Source organism: Bos indicus x Bos taurus, chromosome 10 (genome assembly GCF_003369695.1).
Source record: "Bos indicus x Bos taurus breed Angus x Brahman F1 hybrid chromosome 10, Bos_hybrid_MaternalHap_v2.0, whole genome shotgun sequence".
Taxonomy (NCBI): Eukaryota; Metazoa; Chordata; class Mammalia; order Artiodactyla; family Bovidae; genus Bos; species Bos indicus x Bos taurus.
This window is the reverse complement of record NC_040085.1, coordinates 22,699,696-22,720,729: the sequence shown is the minus strand read 5'-3', so window position 1 is coordinate 22,720,729 and position 21,034 is coordinate 22,699,696. Positions and strand designations below refer to the sequence as shown.

Sequence of the window (21,034 nt, the reverse complement as noted above, 5' to 3'; positions counted from 1 at the left end):
CATCTGAGCGCAGGCTAAGTACAGGACACCCCTGAAAGTGTTGACTCAGGGCCCCATATGCACTTCTTTGGGTGCTTAGTATCTTCCTCTGTCCCTTTACATGTACCCAAGGCCTCTGGTTACAGGACTAGGAAAAGAAAATGTGTTGGAAACTGAGATCCGCAGGATAGTGTTTCCTGGAAATTCCAGGACCAGTGTTCAGAGGCTTTTTGCTCACTGAGAAGGAACTTTTTCAAAGGAACCAGAGGAAGGACTTTTGCCAGCTTCCTAGAAGTTTATCTCTAGCGGATCTTTCAGTTCATTTCTGGTGGATCTTTCAGGTTCTCCTCCCACTGGTTGACCAGTACTTCATCAATCATCGCCTGTACTTCCTGTCCTCCCCTCTGAAGCCCCTTAGCAGCAGCGGGTATGCCTCCCATAAGGAGAAAGAAATGGTGGCCAGGTGAGTCTACAGAAGAGAAGGTCATGGTGCTGATGTGATTTCCATGAAACCCCAGATTCCTGGAACTTAAATTGTGAATCTTTTGGAGAAATGAGCTGTGGCCTGACAATTGGCAGCTCAGAGGTTTCTGTTATCATCTTTTTTCTGAAAATGACTTTATTCATACTTACCTGTGTATTATTTTGGCAACCAAGAGAAGTGTACTGTTTGTGGGTATCAGTAGGATTAGGGGGTAGATTTATATACTCAGATCAACTTCCATCCTGAAATATATTTAGAAAAAGGTGAAGGTAATTCTGAAGCTTGGGGAAAGCAAACACACAACATTGAGAAGAAACAGATTAACACTGCTTTCAACCCCATTCTTATCAGGTTTTTAAAGATTAAATTGCTTTTAAAGAATCAGATTTTACAAGTCTTGGTATGGATGACCTGAGATTTGAAATCTAGGCTGGCATAGTTCAATTTAAATTTCTAACAGGAAACAAATTTTAATCAAAAGTGTCAGCTTGCCTTCTCGTTCCACTAGATGAGACATGGGGATGTCTCAGCAGAACTGAGAACAAAGCGGGGTGCTTCATGATCAGGCTGTGAGGTGGATCCCACCGTGCCTCAGGTTCTCTCTGTATTTGACTTATGAGTGACAAAAACATGGGTTAGATTTCTAAAGAGCAGAGAGTTAAGGACTGCAATCAGAGTAGTCTGTTCACCCTTTCCCTAGCATCCATTGGTGGTGAAGAGTGTACTTTATATTTTATAAGGACCTAGCCATTGACAGTCTTGGGAGGATTGTCTCAGCAGTGAGCTTAATTTTTCATATGCACAAATAATTGCCCACCTGTGGAAGTATCATTGTGAAACACCACAGTGCTTTAATTTCTAAGAACCACCCGGATATTATGATCTCCATTTTGCAGATGAGGAAACTGAGGTTTGAGCAGGTTCCTTCCAGTGCCTAAAGCGACCCCAGATAATGAGAGCAAGAATGAAAGCCCACCCCTCTTTATCCAGACCGAGGGGCATTTTCTCTATACTGAAGTTACTTCATTTACTGATATTTGTTAAACAGGGAGAAGCCCATGCTGTCAAAATGAGATGCACTTACAACCAGTTACTGACCTAACATTTCCTAGATATTTCCACGATGCACTAGTGTATTTTGTAAGAAGGAAAATGAGGTGCCAAGTGAGATATTCAGATAAGCCAACAGAGGGCAGGTGTGTCTGTTCTCTTCATCTATTTTTCTTAGATTATTAATTCATGGAAATGTAACATTTGTTCAGCCAGGAACCATTTGTCATGGCTGGAATACAACCTGGAGCTGATCAGCCTTGCAAATAGCTTTCAGATCCGTCAGCATGCGTGCCGCCCTCCCACAGCCGTGGTCGTCTCGGCCCTGAACACGCTCCCACTTACAGGCCCCTCTGGTCTGCAGCCTTCATCCATGCCCCGCCTCTCCTGCATCTGCTGCCATGTGTCACTGCTTTCCAGAGTCTTTCCCTGAGGACCTCTTTATCACCTTCTAACTCTGAGAGGAGACTGAGGTGCCGGGGGATGCTGGACCTCATAACTCTGGGCAAAGAACAGTGCTTCTACCTAAATGGTGGGCCCCAAAGGTGACCCAAAAAAAAGGGCCTTTGAAAATTTCAGGCCCTGGCCTTGGCGTGCCTGAGAGCACTTCTGACAGCAAAGGGAGCCACATTTTTATCAGAATCAAACAACCCAAGGATCTGCTTTAGCTCTAAAAAATGTTGTTTGTACAGAGTGGGTCCACTTGGAAGCATTTTGCCAGAAATAACTGAGTTTATTAGCCCCTAATTCTGCAGACTAAGAGAGTCATGTTATGAGTCTCTGCCTACAGATGAGAAAGCTAAAGCACAGAGGAGTGAGCTGGCTTCATCATGACAGCCAGCTAGTTCTGGCAGATGCACAGGACTCATATTCCTCCAGGATCCCTGCCAACTCCATGAGTTTTCATCACATACATAACTCAAAAAAAAAAAAAAAACACCCTGGGAAGAGAGAAAAGGCCCCATTTCACACTTGCTGGCTGCCAAGTTTCTGTTAACTTATTCTGAGCTCTCCTAAGCTCGAGGACAGGGTTTCCAACTTATTTCCACTGCAAAAACAAATGACTAACCAGGAGAGACTTTGGCTCTTGTTTCCAGTAGACAGCCCAGAAAGGCTCAGGGCATTCACTGAAAACCGTTGAGAAGTGAATAAGTTTTCATCCCCACCAACACTTAGATGGATTTCTTCTTCGTTTGGCCTTCCCACAAAGACTTCTGCCCTGTGTTAGAGCATGAGTTCTAAGACCATGGGAAGGACTTCACCTGGATCTCATCTAAGAATCCCAGAGCCTGTGCTGAGTGATTTTATTCTACATTCCCTCTTCCTGTTCCTCCAGGAAGGACTGCTCCCTGAAAGGGTTGCCACGTTCTTGTCTAGCTGTGCCAATGTCAAATAATGTCAGCATTCTCAGCAATCTCCTCCAGGAACACGGGTCAAATGATGGCCATAGTGCCCTAGACGGGGGGCCATCAGGAGAGTGTTCAGAAGCACCTATGGGCTCTTTGCTGACTGCACAAGGCACTCTATTAGGCACTGTGAAAAGTAAAAGAGTAAGACACAACTGGACTCCAGCAGGTTCCATAGTAGAAAATATGGGTAAAGGCACCGAATAGGGTCAGAAAAAACACAAAAGCATGGCAGGTGGGATTTCCTAGCTTCAAAGACATGGATCAGACAGCAGTTAAGCCTGTAGGCTAATGGAGATGACAGAGAGAAGCCATTCCTTGAAATGTTTCTGGTGCAAAACAGTATTGCCCATACCTGAATCTTTATTCCAATCCTGCCATCTTGCCCACCTCCCAACTAAGGCCTCACACCCTTCACCCAGTGAAGACAATAAAAATGGCTTGCAATCCATTGCAACAATGGAAAAATCCTTCCAGAACCCTTTTTTACCCAAATGTGGGTGTTATCTAAATGAATGTTTTTAGTACTCTATAACAAGAGATGGTTTACAACAGCTGGCTCATTGCAAAATATTGTAGCTGTTGCAGAAGGATTGTTTTCTGTAACATTGTAGATGCCTGCAAGGTATCTTTCATGATTCTCCAATGAGACAGGGGGAACCGCATGTTTTCCTAGTGTGGTCCAGAGGACACTTTGAGGGGAACGCAGTCTGTCTTCCTGGGCGTGGGGGGGGGGGGCATTCTGTGCACTTTGTTTTGCCGTATGGGCGGCTGAGGGATAAGGTTTAAGTGGGTCTGCCTTGAATCTCTGTCCCTTTCCCACTTGCATTTTTTTCTGCTTTAGCCTGTTCTGCAAACTCGCTGCTCTGGTTCGACACAGGATTTCCCTCTTCGGTAAGAGAAGTATTGCTAAAGGCTGCACGTCCTGTGATTACCCTCAACTCATGTCCCACAGACAACCTGAGCCTTAGGACTAAGGTGTCACCTAAATTTGCCATAGAAAATTGGGCTGAAGCATGATAAATGACCTCTGTACCCCTCAAACAGCTTAGATTTTCCATGCCAATGAATGTTTTAAGCTTTGCCTCTAACATCCATCACAAAGCCATGTGTCAGGCTGGAGATAAATGCCTTGGCCCCAAAGAGAGCCCTGGCACTTTGCATGTTGGTGGTTAATTATGCTGGGCTGTGGTTTGTGCTTATTGAGAAGATTGGGTTTAAATGACAGGCTGAATGGCTTGGGGAGTCACAGGTGATATTTTTTATTTTAGGGAGCGATTCTACGACAATGGTGAGCTGTCTTCACATCTTAGCTCAGACACTTGACACAAGGTAAGTGTGCCCAGCATTCTCCAGTATTTTCTCAGGACTCCCCCCTCTGACTCTTTCTCTTCACTTATTATTGTATGGAAGAAGAAACGTGCCACCACTCTGCAGGAGCCAGGGAGAGAAGGGAAGACAGGGAAAAGATGGAAATCACCCTGATGTCAGCACACTTTTTCTCAGCTCATGATGGAGAGCCACTGTCGTGACAGATACTGAATGCTGAAAGCTGAGCATTTGATCAATTCTTGTCTTCTCTGACTGAGAAGTTCATCTTTCAGAAGATAAAACAGACAACGTGGCAAAGTACCACTTTGTACCTAATTCTCCACAAAAAAAGTAAAAGCTATCTGATGGGTGGTGAGGCTATAAGGACCCTGGGAGAGGGACTCACAGCACTCTGAGTTCAAAATGGCCAAGGAAGGGACGTGATTACCAAAAGATCAAAGACAAAGATAGATTCCAGCCTGAAGGTGTCCTGAGGGTCTGTAGGAAAGATGGCTGAACAAAAAAGGAAGTCTTCCTTCCTTTCACACATTGGATTGACCAAAAAGTTTGAGTTTTTTTAATAAGATGTTATGGATAACATCTATGTATATAACATCAGATATATGTGTGTGTGTGTGTGTGTACATATATTATGGTAGTATCAAGTATTTGATGAGATAAAAAGAGGCAAAGAACTGAAGGGAGCTTTTATAAGCAGACTTGTTAAGCAGGGCTGTTCACAAAGTCGGGAGAACATGCTTCCCAAAACCCAAGGCAGAAGAGAGGCAACAGCCTAAAAGAATGGCCAGATGATAAAAACCTCTATAAACTAAAAATGGTTTAAAAAAAAGTTAAGGGCAATTAAAGGGGATTTTCAGGTTTCTGAGAGAAATATGTTGTGGAGGTACTAAACCCCTTAAAACTCTTGTACACATTCAGTTGTGTCCAACTCTTTGTGACCCCATGGACTGTAGCCTGCCAGGCTTCTCTGTCCGTGGGATTTCTCAGGCAAGAATAATAGAGCGGGTTGCCAATTCCTACTTCAGGGGATCTTCCCAACTGAATCTACATCTCTTGCATCTCTGGCACTGGCAGATGGGTTCTCTACCAGTGTACCACCTCGGAGGCCCAGAAGTACTAACAGCACAAAATTTGCAGGATCAGACCAAAGCATTCCAGGGGTGCAGTTGGGATGAGGAATCTTTATTCCCAAAATTTGCAAAATGCCTTAAGAGCGGGTTTTCTTCCTACAAAACTAAACAGAACACAAGTCAGTGTGTTTCATAGTCATTCCTGAGAAAATCTGAGGAAGATGGTTTATAAATACTTACAGGATAGGAACAAGCCTCACTGACTTTATTTCCTTGTTTTTATGTTTCTGATTGGCTGGATGATAATCGTGAAAATGCTGTAGATAAAAAGCATCTGGCCTTGTGGCAAGCCTGTCATAATCTTGTGAATAATATGTAGAAATATGGAAAATAAAAGATAACCGATAGGCTTTGTTCCAGTGCTGAGTTTTATAAGATAGTTTTGAGGGAAAGCCCCAGATACCCATAGCTAATCTCTATTCCCATATGGTTTCTTCAGTGGTCTGAGTAAGCTGTTTTAAAAGGGGGTGACCCTTCTTCCCTCCCCTTCTCCAAGCCGGAACATCCCTGCGAAGTGATAGAAACATAAGCTTCAGTTGATTTAATTCTTTGTCCTCTTTTTCTAAGAGGTCCTGCATCACAGGAGAGCTAGTATTTCTAACTAGCCCTTATAAAAGTTGCTGAGCCCATGGGGAGCTGAAGAGAAGTTCTCTCTGTGTCCTTTTAATTAGATATTTCCAGAAGAATGTAACCAGCTGCAATATTATATAGATAGCAGGTGACCAATATCAGTTTCTCTCTAGATCGTCCTGTCCATTCTCTAAGAATTGAGCAGTGTGTCAATGTAAAGTGTAGACAGCAACCCAGAGCAGTATTACCAGTATATGTGTGCATACTCAGTCATTTCCAACTCTTTCTGACCCTGTGGACTGTAGCCCGCCAGGCTCCTATGTCCGTAGGATTTTCAAGGCAAGAATACTAGAGTGGGTTGCCATTTCCTCCTCCCAAGGATCTTCCCAACGCAGGGATTGACCTTGCATCTCTTGTATGTCCTGCATTGGCAGGTGGATTCTTTACCACCATGCCACGTGGGAGTCCCAAGAGTTGAGCAGTCATGCCCTCAAATCAAGCCTGCCTTCCAGTTGCTGGCCCATGCTTCAGGATTCTGTGATCCCAGTTTCTTTTTGGGTGTTAATAATTACTGCAGTGACAGGGGTGTCAAATGTCTGCCCGGGTTGCACTGAAAGTCCCCAGACTCTAGAAGGGAATTGGCCAAAGGTTTGGGTTATGCTTCTGGTTTTGAACATTGTTTGCTTACAGGACGGTCATGAAGTCAGGCTCAGAGCTGGTGAAAGCCGGGTTACGGGCATTCTTTGAAAATGCAGCGGAAGACTTAGAGAAAACTTTGGAAAACCTGAAGCTCGGCAAGTTTACCCATTCCAGAACACAGATCAAAGGCGTCTCTCAAAATATTAACTACACCACGGTGGCTCTGCTCCCCATCTTGACATCCATCTTTGAGCACGTGGCTCAGCATCAGTTCGGGGTGGACTTACTTTGTGAGTTGACCTGCCGTCTGTCATGGATTCATGTGTACCCAGCTGCAGATCCTTAGGAAGTGTGGGGTTCATTCCCTTAGGCTGACCTTCAGGGCAGAGTAGAGACAACCATTCCACACTTTTTCCTTCTTAATTAAAAAAAAAAAAAAGGAGTAGACTTTTGGAGGGGAAGAGATCCCCAAATATCAGTTTATAAATATTTCACCTTTTCCCACTGTACCCAGGACCAGTCTTCCACCCACTGGTTTCACTCTCAGCCATTGTGTTCTCTCTTAATTTGAAAAGGTTATCTGTGAAATCTGTCAAGAGATACAGGTTTGCTCCCAGACACCAATTTTCCTATTAAGAAGCTTTAATTTATTCACTGTATATCAGGAACAAAGGAAAGCTGCTAACATCTGAGCCGCCAGAAGAAAGACCATAGTTGGTTGGTTTTACTTTGCGTTTAGTACTATGTTCAGCCTACTTATCCTGCCACCAAGCTTCAATTTCATACTGTAAATGGTGGCACATGATTGAATTAGTTTAACCAATGGCCAATGGCTAAGGCTGTGTCTTCCATAGCCCTCAGTAGTGAAAATCAGTTGTTTCCATGGGCTTTGGGGGAGAAGGAGGGGAACATCCAAACTCATTATTCTGTGTCATGGAAACAGCACACTTTCTTGTTGAAAAATAAGAAATTAAACTAGTTCTTTGTGTTAAATTAGTTCCAGCCGTATTGTGAGTTCCATACATTAATAGAGGCATGTAGCCTGCCCATTAAATTCTGAGTACCTAAGTGAATGATGCCCTTCCCTTGAGAAACATGGCAAAATCATAATACAATTGAATTACCTTTTGTAAAACATCTATCAGAGAAGCTGGGACAGGTGGACATGAGGTATTTTGCTCTGTCTCATAAGAAGTAGGGACATTGTACACGTCTCCCTGGAAAAGGAATAAAAAGCTCACTCAAGCTTCAGATTCCTTTCATTCTTCCTTTCAAAAAAAGGAAATAGTGCTCTGGATAAAATTTGACTGCAGTGTCTCCCTCTATTGGAGGGGAAAAAAAAATACCGCATGGAAGGACTCACTGGTCAAATGATTCCTTTCCCTGAGAAGCTATGTGATCTGTATCTGGGATTCCACAAAGGACCTGGGATGGCACAGTGGTGGGTGTTTTCCTTATGGTGTTTTCTCTTCCAGCTCAGCAACTGGCATTTGAAAAGAGAGGGGCTCTATTTGTTAAAAAGAAAAAAAGTGAGATCTTTGGCTCTTGGGTGAAGCCAGTGTGTTTTCTGTTTGCAGACCCTTGCTGTGTGCAGGAGGTGGACCTCTGGGGTTGATGCACGAGAATGACAGTTCTTGTTTGTTCTTTCCAGTGGGTGATGTGCAGCTTTCATGCTACCATATACTGTGCAGCCTCTACTCCCTCGGGACAGGAAAGAACATCTATGTTGAAAGGTAATGAGTGAACAAAAGAGGCTAACACGTTCGGGCTGAATGTGTTACTGAAGTCTTTAAACACTTAACAGTAGCATCTTTCCAATCCAGCAGAAGCAAAATGCTCACTGAAATGGCTTAGTGATTTTGAGCCTCGCTTATGAAATGTTTATGGCAGTATTTAGAAGTGTTAATGAGGCTTCTAAGATGTATGACTTCCGTGGAGATAGCTGGAGAATGTACGTGGCTGGAGGAGCAATATAGCCAAACTAAATCATGTGCTGTTGGCCAAAAAATGTTGAAGAAACATCTCTTTCTTTATAATCACAGCTTTCAGAGAGCTTCCAGAGTTCCTGTGGTTAAAGCTTGCTGAGAAGCTCAAGGGAAGTGAGGCGGTTGCTTTAGTGTTTAATGAGTTTCTATGTGATACGGCCCTGGACCTTTACCATTCTTGGCTGTCAGATTAACTATAATTTTTAAAAAGTTCACACTTCGGGAACAGAAATGCTACTCAGTGGTCTTGAATCTGAACAGGCTGACTTTCCAAGGTGTTTGAGTTCCCACTCTGCTCTCTAATCTGCCTGGAGCAATGGAGGCCTTCGGCCACCCCTTGCTTTTCAGAATCAAATGTCATGTGTTATGTATTTCTGTTTAAATCCATGGAGAAGATCAGAAAGATAAACACAGTGTTAGCCAAACTCTAGATGTAGACTTATCCTTGGAAGATTTTTTTTTCCTTTTTTGCCTTTTCAAATAAGGAAACTGGAAAGAATTTGATCTGTGCTTAAAATTGCTTAATCTAAACATCCTGTTGATATCCACGATCTGTAGACCTCCTCAATTTATGATCCTTTATCAAACAAACCAACAGTATATCCCTGTTTCATATCTAAACTTACATAAATTCTAATTGCAGTTTCTCAATAAAGCAAAAAAAAGACTTTGACTCCTTCAAGAACTCAGGATCTGATGACTTGAAATCATGTGCTAATAACCAAAGCATGTTGAAGAAATGTCTATGTCTTCATAATTACAACTGTTAAGTAGCTTCTAGAGTTCAAGAAATTAATTGAAGAACTAACAGCTAGTTTATTTTGATTATGAGTTTAATTCCTTAGAGTTACATAGCTTTCCTTATTGTTTTACATGAAATATAGATAAATAGTCTTGTCCTTTAATAGGAACTGGGCAGACAAAAGTTATAAACATATTTTATACCAAATCAAGAGAATTAAAATTTTTAATATTTAATACAGAATTTCACCTAGGGAAAGTGTCTTTACTTTCATTAAGCATTTGTGAATATTTTCTCAACATCATTTCTTATTCTCTTGGTTTATATGTATGTTCGTGCATGCTAACTTACTTCAGTAGTGTCCAACTCTTTGCTACCCCGTGGACTGTAACCTACCAGGCTCCTCTGTCCCTAGGATTCTCCAGGCAAGAGTGCTGGAGTGGACTGCCATGCCCTCCTCCAGGGGATCTTCCCAACGCAGGGACTGAACTTGTGTCTCTTATGTCTCCTGCATTGGCAGGCAGGTTCTTTGCCACTAGCGCCACCTGGGAAGATCCTTGTATGTATGTACATGCGTCTATACGTATACGTGTTTTTTTGGTACAATTTTTTGAAAAGCTTATGCATTACTCTCTCTTGTTTAAAAAAAAAAAAAGTCAAAGAAAGGTCAACTCTGAAATGTCAGACCAGAAAAGAGACCATTCTTCATATGACTTTTTATACTTTATTCATGTACTCATAGTGCTGGCAATATCGGTGCCTGTGTTTCATATTCCACGCAGGTAGAAAGCCAGGCTTGAAGAAGCACCTCGGTCAAGTCTGCCCCGATTGTCTGTCTGTTAGTTAAGCAACCAGGATATAAAGATTTAAAATCCTCAAGTTGTGACGCTGCCATTAGTGACTTTTATGTATTTTCTATTGTATTGTGAAAGTAAGACATACTTATTTTTTTAAAAAATCAAACAGTACAGACCTATGTAAAATTAAAAGTCTGCTTCCTTCTTCACCCCAGATCACCCCACCTAGTAACAGTTTGTGTATACCATTCTAGACGTTTTCTACATGTGTACATTTTTACACATGTTAGGATCATAATATTGCTTTATAACTTTGTCTTGTTGGATGAAGTTAAAAACTGAATTTCCTTAACATGTAACTCATATATTTTTCATTTATCATTAATTAAAATAATTATTAATGCTCTACTTTTAAAAAGATTACCAAGTTTAATACATTTGCATTTCTGGCACTTCCTATCCTTTCTACCTTTCGTTTTTTGCTGTGTAATTCCTTATAACACATACATTTTACCCTGGAATATTTTAGGACTAATATTCCTTGAGTTGTTTACCTTGGTTTATATTTAAATGACTCAGTGTGTAGCCAATCCTTCTAAATTGTGATTTGCCCATCCTAAAACTTTTATTTTGATTTACCTCTTAGGTGGCCAGATTCATCTTATGTTGTTTTTTCTGTAAGAGTGCTTACTCTTGAGTGTTGGCATATTTTGTAATATCATCTGCCGACTTTATATGTGAACAGTTTCCATGGTATAAAATCCTTGGGTCATAATTTTCCTCCTTCAGAAGTGTACAGACTTCGCTTCTCTGTGGTCTGACAGTGTGTATTCCCGGAACCCGGTGATTTGTTCCCTGCACACTTGACTCTGCTGCTGCTCACTGGGTTCCTTCTTTGGTCTTGAAGCTGTTTCATTTCCCTGTACCATGTCCCCGGGTTGTCCTTTCCATATCAACCCCTGCACTTATTCTCAGAACTTAATACACCCCCTCAGGTTCCAGAATTGGATCTTACTTTATTTAATGAATCTTCAATTTTATTATATTGTTGCTGAGGTTTTTGATCCTAGCTGTTGTTCAAGGAGGGAAATTATTTGTATCTATTGACTGCGATTCATGCGGTCGCAAAGAGTCGGACACAACTGAGCGACTGATCTGATCTGATCTGATTGACTTCTTCCTTAACTTTCCTCTCTCATTTTCTCTGTAGTAACTTTTAGCTAATTGTTCTTTTCTGAAACTTTTTTGATTTGGTATGTATTTTTCAGTGTGAAGTTAACACACATTTTCTAATTTCAGCATAGGTCTAAATTTCTCCTCAATTTTCCCCCAGCTCTTGTGGGTTTTAAAGGGGAGAAAATATAGTGAAGCCTACCATTACCATTTCTCTGCCATGTTTTACTGAAGTTTCTTGGCTAGCATATGTCTTATAGGGTTGCAAAGGAACCACTCAATATTTGGTTTCCAACTATAGCATGAATACACTGTAAATAGAAAAGATTCCAGACACCTCCATGATAGGGTTGACTGTGAGGAGGAAAAAAGTCATTGAAACAGATTAGAGGCCTTTTGAGGGGGAATATTTTCTAATTGAGGCTAGACTGAGACAGTCACTGACAGGTAAATTTTCAGGTACAAAATTTCAGAGTAGGATAAAGGCTCTTACCTGTGTATTTAAACGTGGAGAATGCTTAACATTCTTTAACCTGAATATACTTTGATTGATTTTATTACTATTTATTCATTTGGTTGCATTGGGTCTTCATTGCTGCATTCAGGCTTTCTCTAGGTGCAGTGAGTGGGGGCTACTCTCTAGTTGCCGTATGTGGGCTTCTCATTGAAGTGGCTTCTCTTGTTGACAAGGGCTCTAGAGCGCACGCTCAATAGTTGTGGCACATGAGCTTAGTTGCCCAAGGCATGTGGTGTCTTAGTTCCTGGACCAGGGATCGAACCTGTGTCTCCTGCTTTGGCAGCTGGATTCTTAACCACTGGACCACCAGGCAAGTCCCTACTTTGATTAATTGATAGAGCATTTGATGGAGATAGATCAAGAGACTAAGTTTGGTAATTGACTACATTAAGCATTGAATCTCCATTTTATTTCAGATTAAAACTTTGTTTTTGCCTTCACACTTTAGAGATATTTATATTTGCCTTCCTGCTCTGCCCGCTTTGACCAGTTATTTCCTGATCAAACGTTGCTCTCCCCAAACTGCTGAGATCACTGGTATTGCTGTCTAGAACCTTGCTGTGCCTCCACTTTCTGCCCCCCTGCTCCCTGTTACTTACTCTCTTTTGCATCCTCTGGAATTTACACAAAGGAACTTTCAAAATTGCAAAGCACCAGATACGTGCAGGCATAATTATTATTAGAATGACTTTGTCTCGGCCGATATCCCTGATGATAGACTGTTGAGAAGCAGGTCCCAATTCATGGGACAAAAGTTGAGAGACTGACTTAGGAATTAACAAAACCTGAAATACAAATTGAACTGAAAGAGAATGAGGAGAGGGAGGGATAAATTAGGAATTTGGAATTAAAAGATACACAGTACTATGTATAACATAGGTAAACAAGGACCTACTGTATAGCACAGGGAACTATTAATATATTCAGTATCTTGTAAAAACTTATAATGGAAAAGAATCTGGAAAAGAATACACACACACACACACACATACAAGATTACTTTGCACTGTAAATCAACTGTGAAAGTGAAAGTCGCTCAGCCGTGTCCAGCTGTTTGTGACCCCATGGACTGTAGCCTGCCAGGCTCCTCTGTCCATGGAATTCTCCAGGCCAGAATGCTGGAGTGGGTAGTCATTCCCTTCTACAGGGAATCTTCCCAGCCCAGGGATCGAACCCAGGTCTCCCGCATTGCAGCCAGATTCTTTATCATCTAAGCCATACTTCAATTTAATGGGGAAAAAAAAAATTGAAGTCTCTTCAGCCTGTCAGCATTGACCAAGTACTGTTATATGAAAAATACTGTTCTTAACAGTAATAACTGAGGGGGCTTGCAGGGAGAGTGCATTTCTCTTTCCAGTGCCCTTTGGTTGCTATGGAGCTATTTCTGTAGCCCTTGCTTTGCTTGGTCCACACCCACAATGCCCCCTGGCAGGTGCTAAAAACCACCAGTATTTTAGCAGCAAGTTTTGTCTAGCTCAGTTGGTCTTGGACCTGGAGGCGAAGGTCATCCCTCTGGTATTTCACAGCCAGGAGCATTAACTGGCAGACTTCTGGGCTTTTACAGAAAGAACTTTCTCAGTGAGGCCAGAACTGTTGTTTCTCCCTCCAGCTTATTAGCATCATTGTGTGCTCCAGACTAGAAAATGCCTGTGGTGAGCTGGCAGAGACTCAGTTTGTCAGTAACTAAATATCATGCTTGTCCCTCTTCCTAAAGTCAGGGAGTCAGCATAACACCAGAGAACTGTCCATTGCCCCCAAGGATTGCCTTTCATCAGACTAACTGTAGAAATCCACTTTTGGGAGATCATAACTTTAATTTTGGTGAGTGAAAGAGAAGAGAAGTAGTATGGATCAATTAAAGTAAAGAGTCCCTTGGACTGCAAGGAGAGCAAACCAGTTAATCCTAAAGGAAATCACTCCTGAATGTTCACTGGAAGGACTGATGCTGAAGCCGAAGTTCCAATACTTTGGCCACCTGATATAAAGAACTGACTCATTGGAAAAGACCTTGATGCTGGGAAAGATTGAAGGCAGGAGAAGGGATGACAGAGGATGAGATGGTTGGATGGCATCACTGACTCAATGGACATGACTTTGAGCAAGCTCCAGGAGTTGGTGATGGACAGGGAAGCCTGGCATGCTGCAATGCATGGGATTGCAAAGAGTCGGACATGACTGAGTGACTGAACTGAACTGAATGGGTCAATTTAGTACCAAGACAGCCCAGGACCAGCTGTATCCTAGATTCCTCTCCCTGCCCCAACTAAAAATTTGCTCTCAGATTTGATATCACCCCTTGTCACATGAAGACATGTGGCTCTTCATGTTCAATGTGCAGAGGCCCTCACTCCAATCATCTGTCCTGAGGGTTGGCCTTTCCACCACCACCATGAGCTTAGAAAGAAGCAAAGGAGTGGGAGAATGCCAGGGTCCAGCCCCAGCAGGATCCAGGGGTACCCTCAGGATGACGGCTTAGGCAATAAGGATAGAAAAGAGAAAACAGGGCTTGATCTTCCTTGATTTACACAGAAAGCCAATAAAGCCCCTGTGTTCCAAGGAGTCATCCTGAAAGAAGAACAGAGAGAGAAAAGGAGGGAAAAGGAAAAAAAGAATGACACGGGGAGACCAAGCTTCGGTGAGTGAGGCCCATAACTTTATTTTCAAAAGGAACTTTTATACCTTGACTTGTACATAGAGGGAAATGAAAGATGCAAAGTCATACAGAGTCAGCCCAAACATCACATCTATTTTGTCTTTATCAAAACCAGGATTTTTTCTGCATACCTTTCCCATAAACAATGTTGTGTACATTATCTTCTGGCCTTGGAGACCTGTGGACATTTTATGACCCTTTTTTGATAAAGGCTGCTCAACCAGAAAACTTATTTTCCCTTGAAGTGTTTTTTCTTTATATTTCTCCCAGCCTCAGAAAGTACTAAACAGAGTTACATTCTCACGGAGCAAAGGTGCAGTGGGTCACAACAAAGAAAGAACCAATTAGCTCAAAGGTCTGATGTGGTTAATTCCAAGGCTGCTGCTTGTTTTTCTTACATCCCAACTATGTTAACTAATGCACTCCCAGGTGCACAATGGATAAGGGATATGGGCACTTGGCAGCAAGCGTTGGCTCAATAATGAAGCCCTTTACCAGTACTATCTATTCTAATAATTTTTCATCCCTTAAAGGACTCTCTGCTTATTAGGACTTTTAGAATGTTTTGGCTTCCCGTGCCTTTCAAGGTTGGGGAGTTGTGAACAATCACGTGTGTTAATTGCAAGAGTATGGATAAACCTGTCAGGCAAGCTAGAATGCCAACAGAGGGGTTTGAATTGAAACACTCCTGTCATGCCCATTAACTAAAGCCCTAAGTTGATTTTTTCCAGAGAAAGGTGGTCGGGGATAGCCCCGTGTTAATGTCAGAAGAGTTGGTGAAAGGCACAAAGTAGTAAGACAGACAGATTTTGGTTTTGGGGTAGATGCTCAAGCAGATTCAGGGTGGTCCCTTGAGTTCTGATCAGCCTTGCTCGTCAGATCTCTTCCATATGACCTTGTCATGGGTGGGATCTCCCGTGGTGGCTCCCAGCAGGAGAAGAAAAGGTGTTGAGGAGGAGAGATGGGGAACAGGACTGGCCAGGGCCTGTTCAGAAGTGAAGCAGCTTTGCAGAGCTCTCTGGAGAGACCCTTGGGCTCTGCAGTCTCCCCAGCCCCGCCCCCTCCCTTCCTCCACCACTGATGTGCCATGGGCTCAGTCGTGTCTGACTGTAATGCTGCCAGGCTTCCCTGTCCATGGGATTTCCCAGGCAAGAATATAGGAATGGGTTGCCATTTCCTACTCCAGATAATCCCAACTCAGGGATCGAACCCACGTCTCCTGCCTTGCAGGTGGATTACCTGCTGGGCCAGCAGGGAAGCCTCTTCTACCACTGATGCAGCTCCCAAATAGACCTTCCAGAGCAGACCTGGATGGGATGATTTAACAGTCAGATCTTTCACAGAAGGACAAGGCTGTGCTGTTAGCTAACAAGTGCTTATCTGGCTGAGGGCATTCTTGCTTCCTGGAGGCTGATTTGAAAATGATTTGGAAGCTCAAATACTTCAGGCCAAGTAAGTTGTCAGCTAATCCCCTAAAAGCTGAGCTCAAGAAGAAGATAGAAAAGAAGGGATAAAATCATATGTATTAGTTGTCTTTTAAAGTAATTAAAAGATCACATTTGTCTTAGGTTTGATAACTTGGCTAAGGAGTGTATGGAAGTTCCAAGGGGTACACAGCTTTATATCGAGATTCACCCACCTTCACCCTCCTCCCTCTCTCTGGTCCAGCAGACTCCTCTGGCATCTCAAGCAGAACAGTTCTGTGGACCCCCAGGCTAGCCCCCAACACATTCTGACTCTACCCTAGATAGTCTTGTCAAGGCATTTTTTTTCAGGACCAGTTAAGACCACATTTCTAACCCAACTCAAATGTGTATCCTTTGTCTCTGCATAATGAAGTTGCAAGTTGATTCTAATCTTTATGAGACCATAAAGACATGCTATTTTGTCACACTGCAGCCTGCCAGGCTCCTCTGTCCATGGAATTCTATAGGGAAGAATACTGGAGTGGGTAGCCATTCTCTTCTTCAGGGGATCTTCCCAACCCAGGGATCGAACCCAGGTCTCCTGCATTGCAGGTGGATTCTTTACTACCTGGCTTACTTCTCAGACAACAATGGCTCCCCTAGCTACCTCCCTGCCCTGTCCCCTAGTAAATGTTTGTTATCCTATTCAGAGACTCTATAGCTTTGACGGTCTGGTGTCTTGGTACTACTGGAATTATTGGCTGTTGTCATAGTGAAGGACAATTAATGGGATGCTGGGTATGGGTTTCTTTTTCCTTTTCATAGCACTTTTATTTAACTTTTTATTTTATATTGGAGTATAGCAGATTAACAATGTTGTGATGGCTTCAGGTAGATAGCAAAGGGACTCAGATACTCTGATATGTATATATCAGAGAAGGCAATGGCACCTCACTCCAGTACTCTTGCCTGGAAAATCCCATGGATGGAGGAGCCTGGAAGGCTGCAGTCCATGGGGTCGCTGAGGGTCAGACATGACTGAGCGACTTCACTTTCACTTTTCACCTTCATGCACTGGAGAAGGAAATGGCAACCCACTCCAGTGTTCTTGCCTGGAGAATCCCAGGGACGGGGGAGCTTGGTGGGCTGCCGTCTATGGGATCACACAGAGTCGGACACGACTGAAGTGACTTAGCAGCAGCAGCAGCAGCATATATATAGTATTGCTTCTCCCCCAAACTCCCCTCCCATCCAGGCTGCCACATAACAGCCTGTTATGCCTCAGTGAGCAGAGTACCCTGTGCTGTACAGTAGGTCCTTGTTGATTATCCATTTTAAGTATGGCAGAGTGTACATGTTGTTGGCCATGGGTTTTGGTGGGAACTGAAGGTAACTGTGAGAACTGAATGCCTTCCTGTCTCTGCAGAACTGCAATAGTGGGGTACACGTTTGCTCTTGGCTCCAAGCATGCCCCCTCTAGCTGACAGTTTTCTCCACAATGGCTCTGTAATATCCCCCAATGTGCAGCCTGACATCCTCTGCCCCCAGGGCTTCTCCTGGTGGGCTTCGTGCACAGTATCCACATTCATACTGATGAGTTTAAGCTCATCAGTCACAGAGGAAGGCAAACATGATGGACTTGAACCCTGTAATCCCTTTCATCTCTTAATTATTTACCTAATGTGTGCCTTTTCTACTAGTTACCTTTGTATCACGGTCTAACAAAGGACTCACATTATTGTTTATTTGAAGAAATTTTTCCTTGTATTTGGAAACTGGCATCACGTATGTAACTCACAAGGCAGGTGTGTGTAGTCTGTCTGTGATCGAATGCCAGAGGGTGGCAGGGAAAAGATATTGATGGGTGGAAAACAGATGGCTCTGGTCTCCCATTCATCAGGAAGCAACAGATGTCAGCCCCCTAATGGGGCCCTTTGAGCCAGCGCTACGACTGTATATCATCTCAGTAGCAGAAAGAACCTGCTGGATTAGATAATAAAAATCCAGAGCTAAGCCCAGGTCTGAGAGGGGAAGCACTCTTTCAGTACTAGCTCTGCTTTGACCAGCTGGTGGCTTGTAGTCCATCACTTACTCTTGCAGCCTTGGTTATCCTGCAGGTAAGCATAAGTCCTCTTAGCCGGAGAACTAAAAATCTGAACTAGGAATCCCAAGCATTTTGATTTTGATTGATTGCGTCTTTCTCAGAAAGACTTAAAAACGAAAGTTTAGTGCATGGTGGACACTCAAGTGTTTGTGGAAGAAAGAGAAGTAATAGGTGTTAGAGCTCTTTTGTCTACATCAAGCGATTTGTTTTGGACATGTCAGTTATCTTGCAAGGCAGAACTTTAATTTGGTGTCTTATTGGTGTTTTGGGCCCATTGTCTACGGTTCCAATTGGTCAACACAAGCTCTACTCATAACAGGGACTAGACAAAGAAATTCCATGAAAGATTTTAAAACATTTTAAGAACTGGGAGGATCTGATTCAATTTGGATGCCAGCCAAACTTGCTCTCAGAGATGCTGGGAGAAAACAAAGCTACATTATCACCTTAGTTATTTAAGAACTAGGTAGCAGGGAATGAGACCATTGTAAACCATTGGTTAGTGTCCAGAAACAGGGGAGGGAGGGGAAGAACATGCAATCCAGCTGAGCTCAAGGCCCAGGATGTCCAGTGGAGCCATCTGTGGGGAAGTGGCCTGAGACGTCCTGGAAAGAGGCCTGGTCCACCAATGCATGGGGCCAGCACGGAGGTGGCACCACTTCTAAATGGACTTCTTTGTTTCCAGGCAGCGTCCTGCCCTTGGAGAATGCCTGGCCTCACTGGCAGCCGCCATACCAGTGGCATTCCTGGAGCCCACCCTTAACCGCTACAACCCGCTCTCCGTCTTCAACACCAAAACCCCCAGGGAGAGGTCTAGTAAGTACCATCCATCAGAGGTCATCACTGATGTGCTTAGAGGAAAGCAGTGGGAGAGAAAGCCAGAAAGGCAAGGCCAGCAGCCCCCAGCCTTGTCAGTCACGTGGTCTGCAAGGGGCCAGGAGGTCAGAACTGGTGCCCTGTGACAGGTCTCCATCTTGCTGGAAAAGTGTACACAAGCAAGTTCTTTGTTATCTTTAGACTTTGGTCTCCTCTTCTGTGAAAAGAGGAGACAGTGCAGTTGGTTTCAACATCCCTTGCATCCTAAGAGCTCAGGTTCTCCTGTCTGCCCGGATCTCCATTCTCTTCCTGCACCTGGGGATGTGACTGTTCTTCTCTGTTCCTCTCCAGAGAGTGGGAGCAAGGGAGTAGCACAGAGCTGCACTGATAACCTTGGTATACTCTTCAAGTCCACAGCACGGCTGTGCTTCCAAGGATGATGACCATGTATTCTTCATCTTCGTGAAGGATGGGTAGAAAAACACAAGAAGGAATTGAAATTCTACACAACAGAGAATTTGACAGGAGTGTTGACATACTGAGTTCTAGAACAGTGCTAGGCTGTGGTCCAGATCTGGCCTACTGCTGATTTTTATAAATGGTGTTTTATTGGAACATAGTCTATCCATTCATTTACATGTTGTCTGTGGCTGCTTTAGCACTGTGTTGTTGTTGTATACTTTAATCACTAAGTCATGTCCAACTCGTTTGTGACCCCATGGACTGTAGCCTACCAGGCTCCTCTGTCCATGGGATTTCCCAGGCAAGAATACTGGAGTGGGTTGCCATTTCCTTCTGCAGGGGGATCTTCCCAACCTAGGGATTCAACCCACTTCTCCTGCATTGGCAAAGCACTCTTTACCACTGAGCCACCAGGGAAGCCCTTAGCACTGTGTAGGGAAGGAAAAATAATTTTCCCTTTACCCTTCATTGTTCTTGCCTGAGACCTCCCCTCTGAAAAAGATAGATTGATGGGAGGGGGAAAAAAAACTTAATTATGGACATATGTGTACATAAGGGAGCCCCCAAAAGATGTGAGACTCAAAAGCCAGCCCAACATTTGAGACTTATATACCATCCTGAGGAAAAGGTTAGGAGTCTAGGGCTTCAGATGGGGTAGGAATCCATGGGAAAGTGAGAAGAGGAAGGGCTTGGTAAGCAGTGTGCCCCACCAGGCTCGTGAATCTCTCAGATGAAAAAGTGATCTTTGGTAAGAGCTGTCTTCTGGTACAGGCTCCCGTAACTAAGGTAAACTTTGTTTGCAAAGGTAGATTTCCCTTACAAAAGGGTAACTCTGTTTTCAGACATTCTCCTGGATCTTCAGTTTCTTAAAAATAATCAGCTCAAAGTAATCCCTCTGCCAAAGGGGCATATTTGGGGGTGGCTCATTCTGTTCCCCTTCAACTGCAGTGACAGAGTTGAGTAGTGGCAGCAAAGACTGTTGGCCCTGCAATGGCTAAAACATTTACTGTCTGGCCCCTTTATAGGAAAAGTTTTCCCACCCCCCTCTTCTAGAATAACCTGGAACTGGAATCCAAGGCAGGTGGTAAACCTGCTTCTGGGGGATGGAAGAGAAGAGTCCCCATGTATGGATAAGTGTGATCCTGCTGAAGGACCATGGAGTAGATCAGAGGCCCTTCCAACAGGAACCTTGAATGAAACTCGGCCTCCAACTGGAAAGAACTACCTTGACTTGATGTGACATGAAGCAAAAGCTACCACACGATGGGTTAGATTGATGTTAAGAAAAGCAGACCCCCCCAAAAAAAAAATTGTAGCAAACCATTTCAAACCAGAATATATCCTGTTCAGAATCAGTATTTTCTTAAAATATTGGCACACAGTACCAGCAGATGACTAGACTCTTCCTCAGTTCCATTTGGTTCAAGCCCCCTTTTCAAAGTGTCGTGGGTCCTAAGAGTCCTAAGAGAAGAAGGGTTCTTGCTACATTTTTCTCTGTCACTCTTCTTTCCATCTAAGAATCCAGAGTGCTAAGCTTTAGCAGCTTTGTTCCCACTTCAGATAAAAGCAGCACCTGGTCCCCAGTAAACATGACCAGGACGTTTGAGACAAAATTGCTTTTAAAACTTCTCTTCCTGAGCTAAAATACTGCGGAGACCAGTGTTCTCAGAGCTCATCGAGAGAGATATATTGCCAAGATGCCTCCATGTTCCAAAGTCTCACATGGCATCTCTCAGTTAATTCCCCAATCCCCTCAGCCTTATCTCACCCTTTCTCCCCTTTCATGGAC

General features: G+C 43.4%; 1 protein-coding gene across 5 annotated transcripts in view; it reads left to right on the top strand.

The window, feature by feature from the left end:
• Positions 1–21,034, top strand: part of RYR3 (ryanodine receptor 3) — a 557,802-nt gene that overhangs the window by 462,177 nt on the left and 74,591 nt on the right. For all 5 annotated transcript variants that reach the window (XM_027553458.1, XM_027553456.1, XM_027553457.1 and 2 more), the window contains 6 exons: positions 321–442; positions 3,764–3,813; positions 4,191–4,251; positions 6,642–6,880; positions 8,242–8,323; positions 18,653–18,783. In XM_027553458.1, coding sequence (XP_027409259.1) covers positions 321–442; positions 3,764–3,813; positions 4,191–4,251; positions 6,642–6,880; positions 8,242–8,323; positions 18,653–18,783 — 685 coding nt within the window. The remainder of the gene's footprint in view (positions 1–320; positions 443–3,763; positions 3,814–4,190; positions 4,252–6,641; positions 6,881–8,241; positions 8,324–18,652; positions 18,784–21,034) is intronic.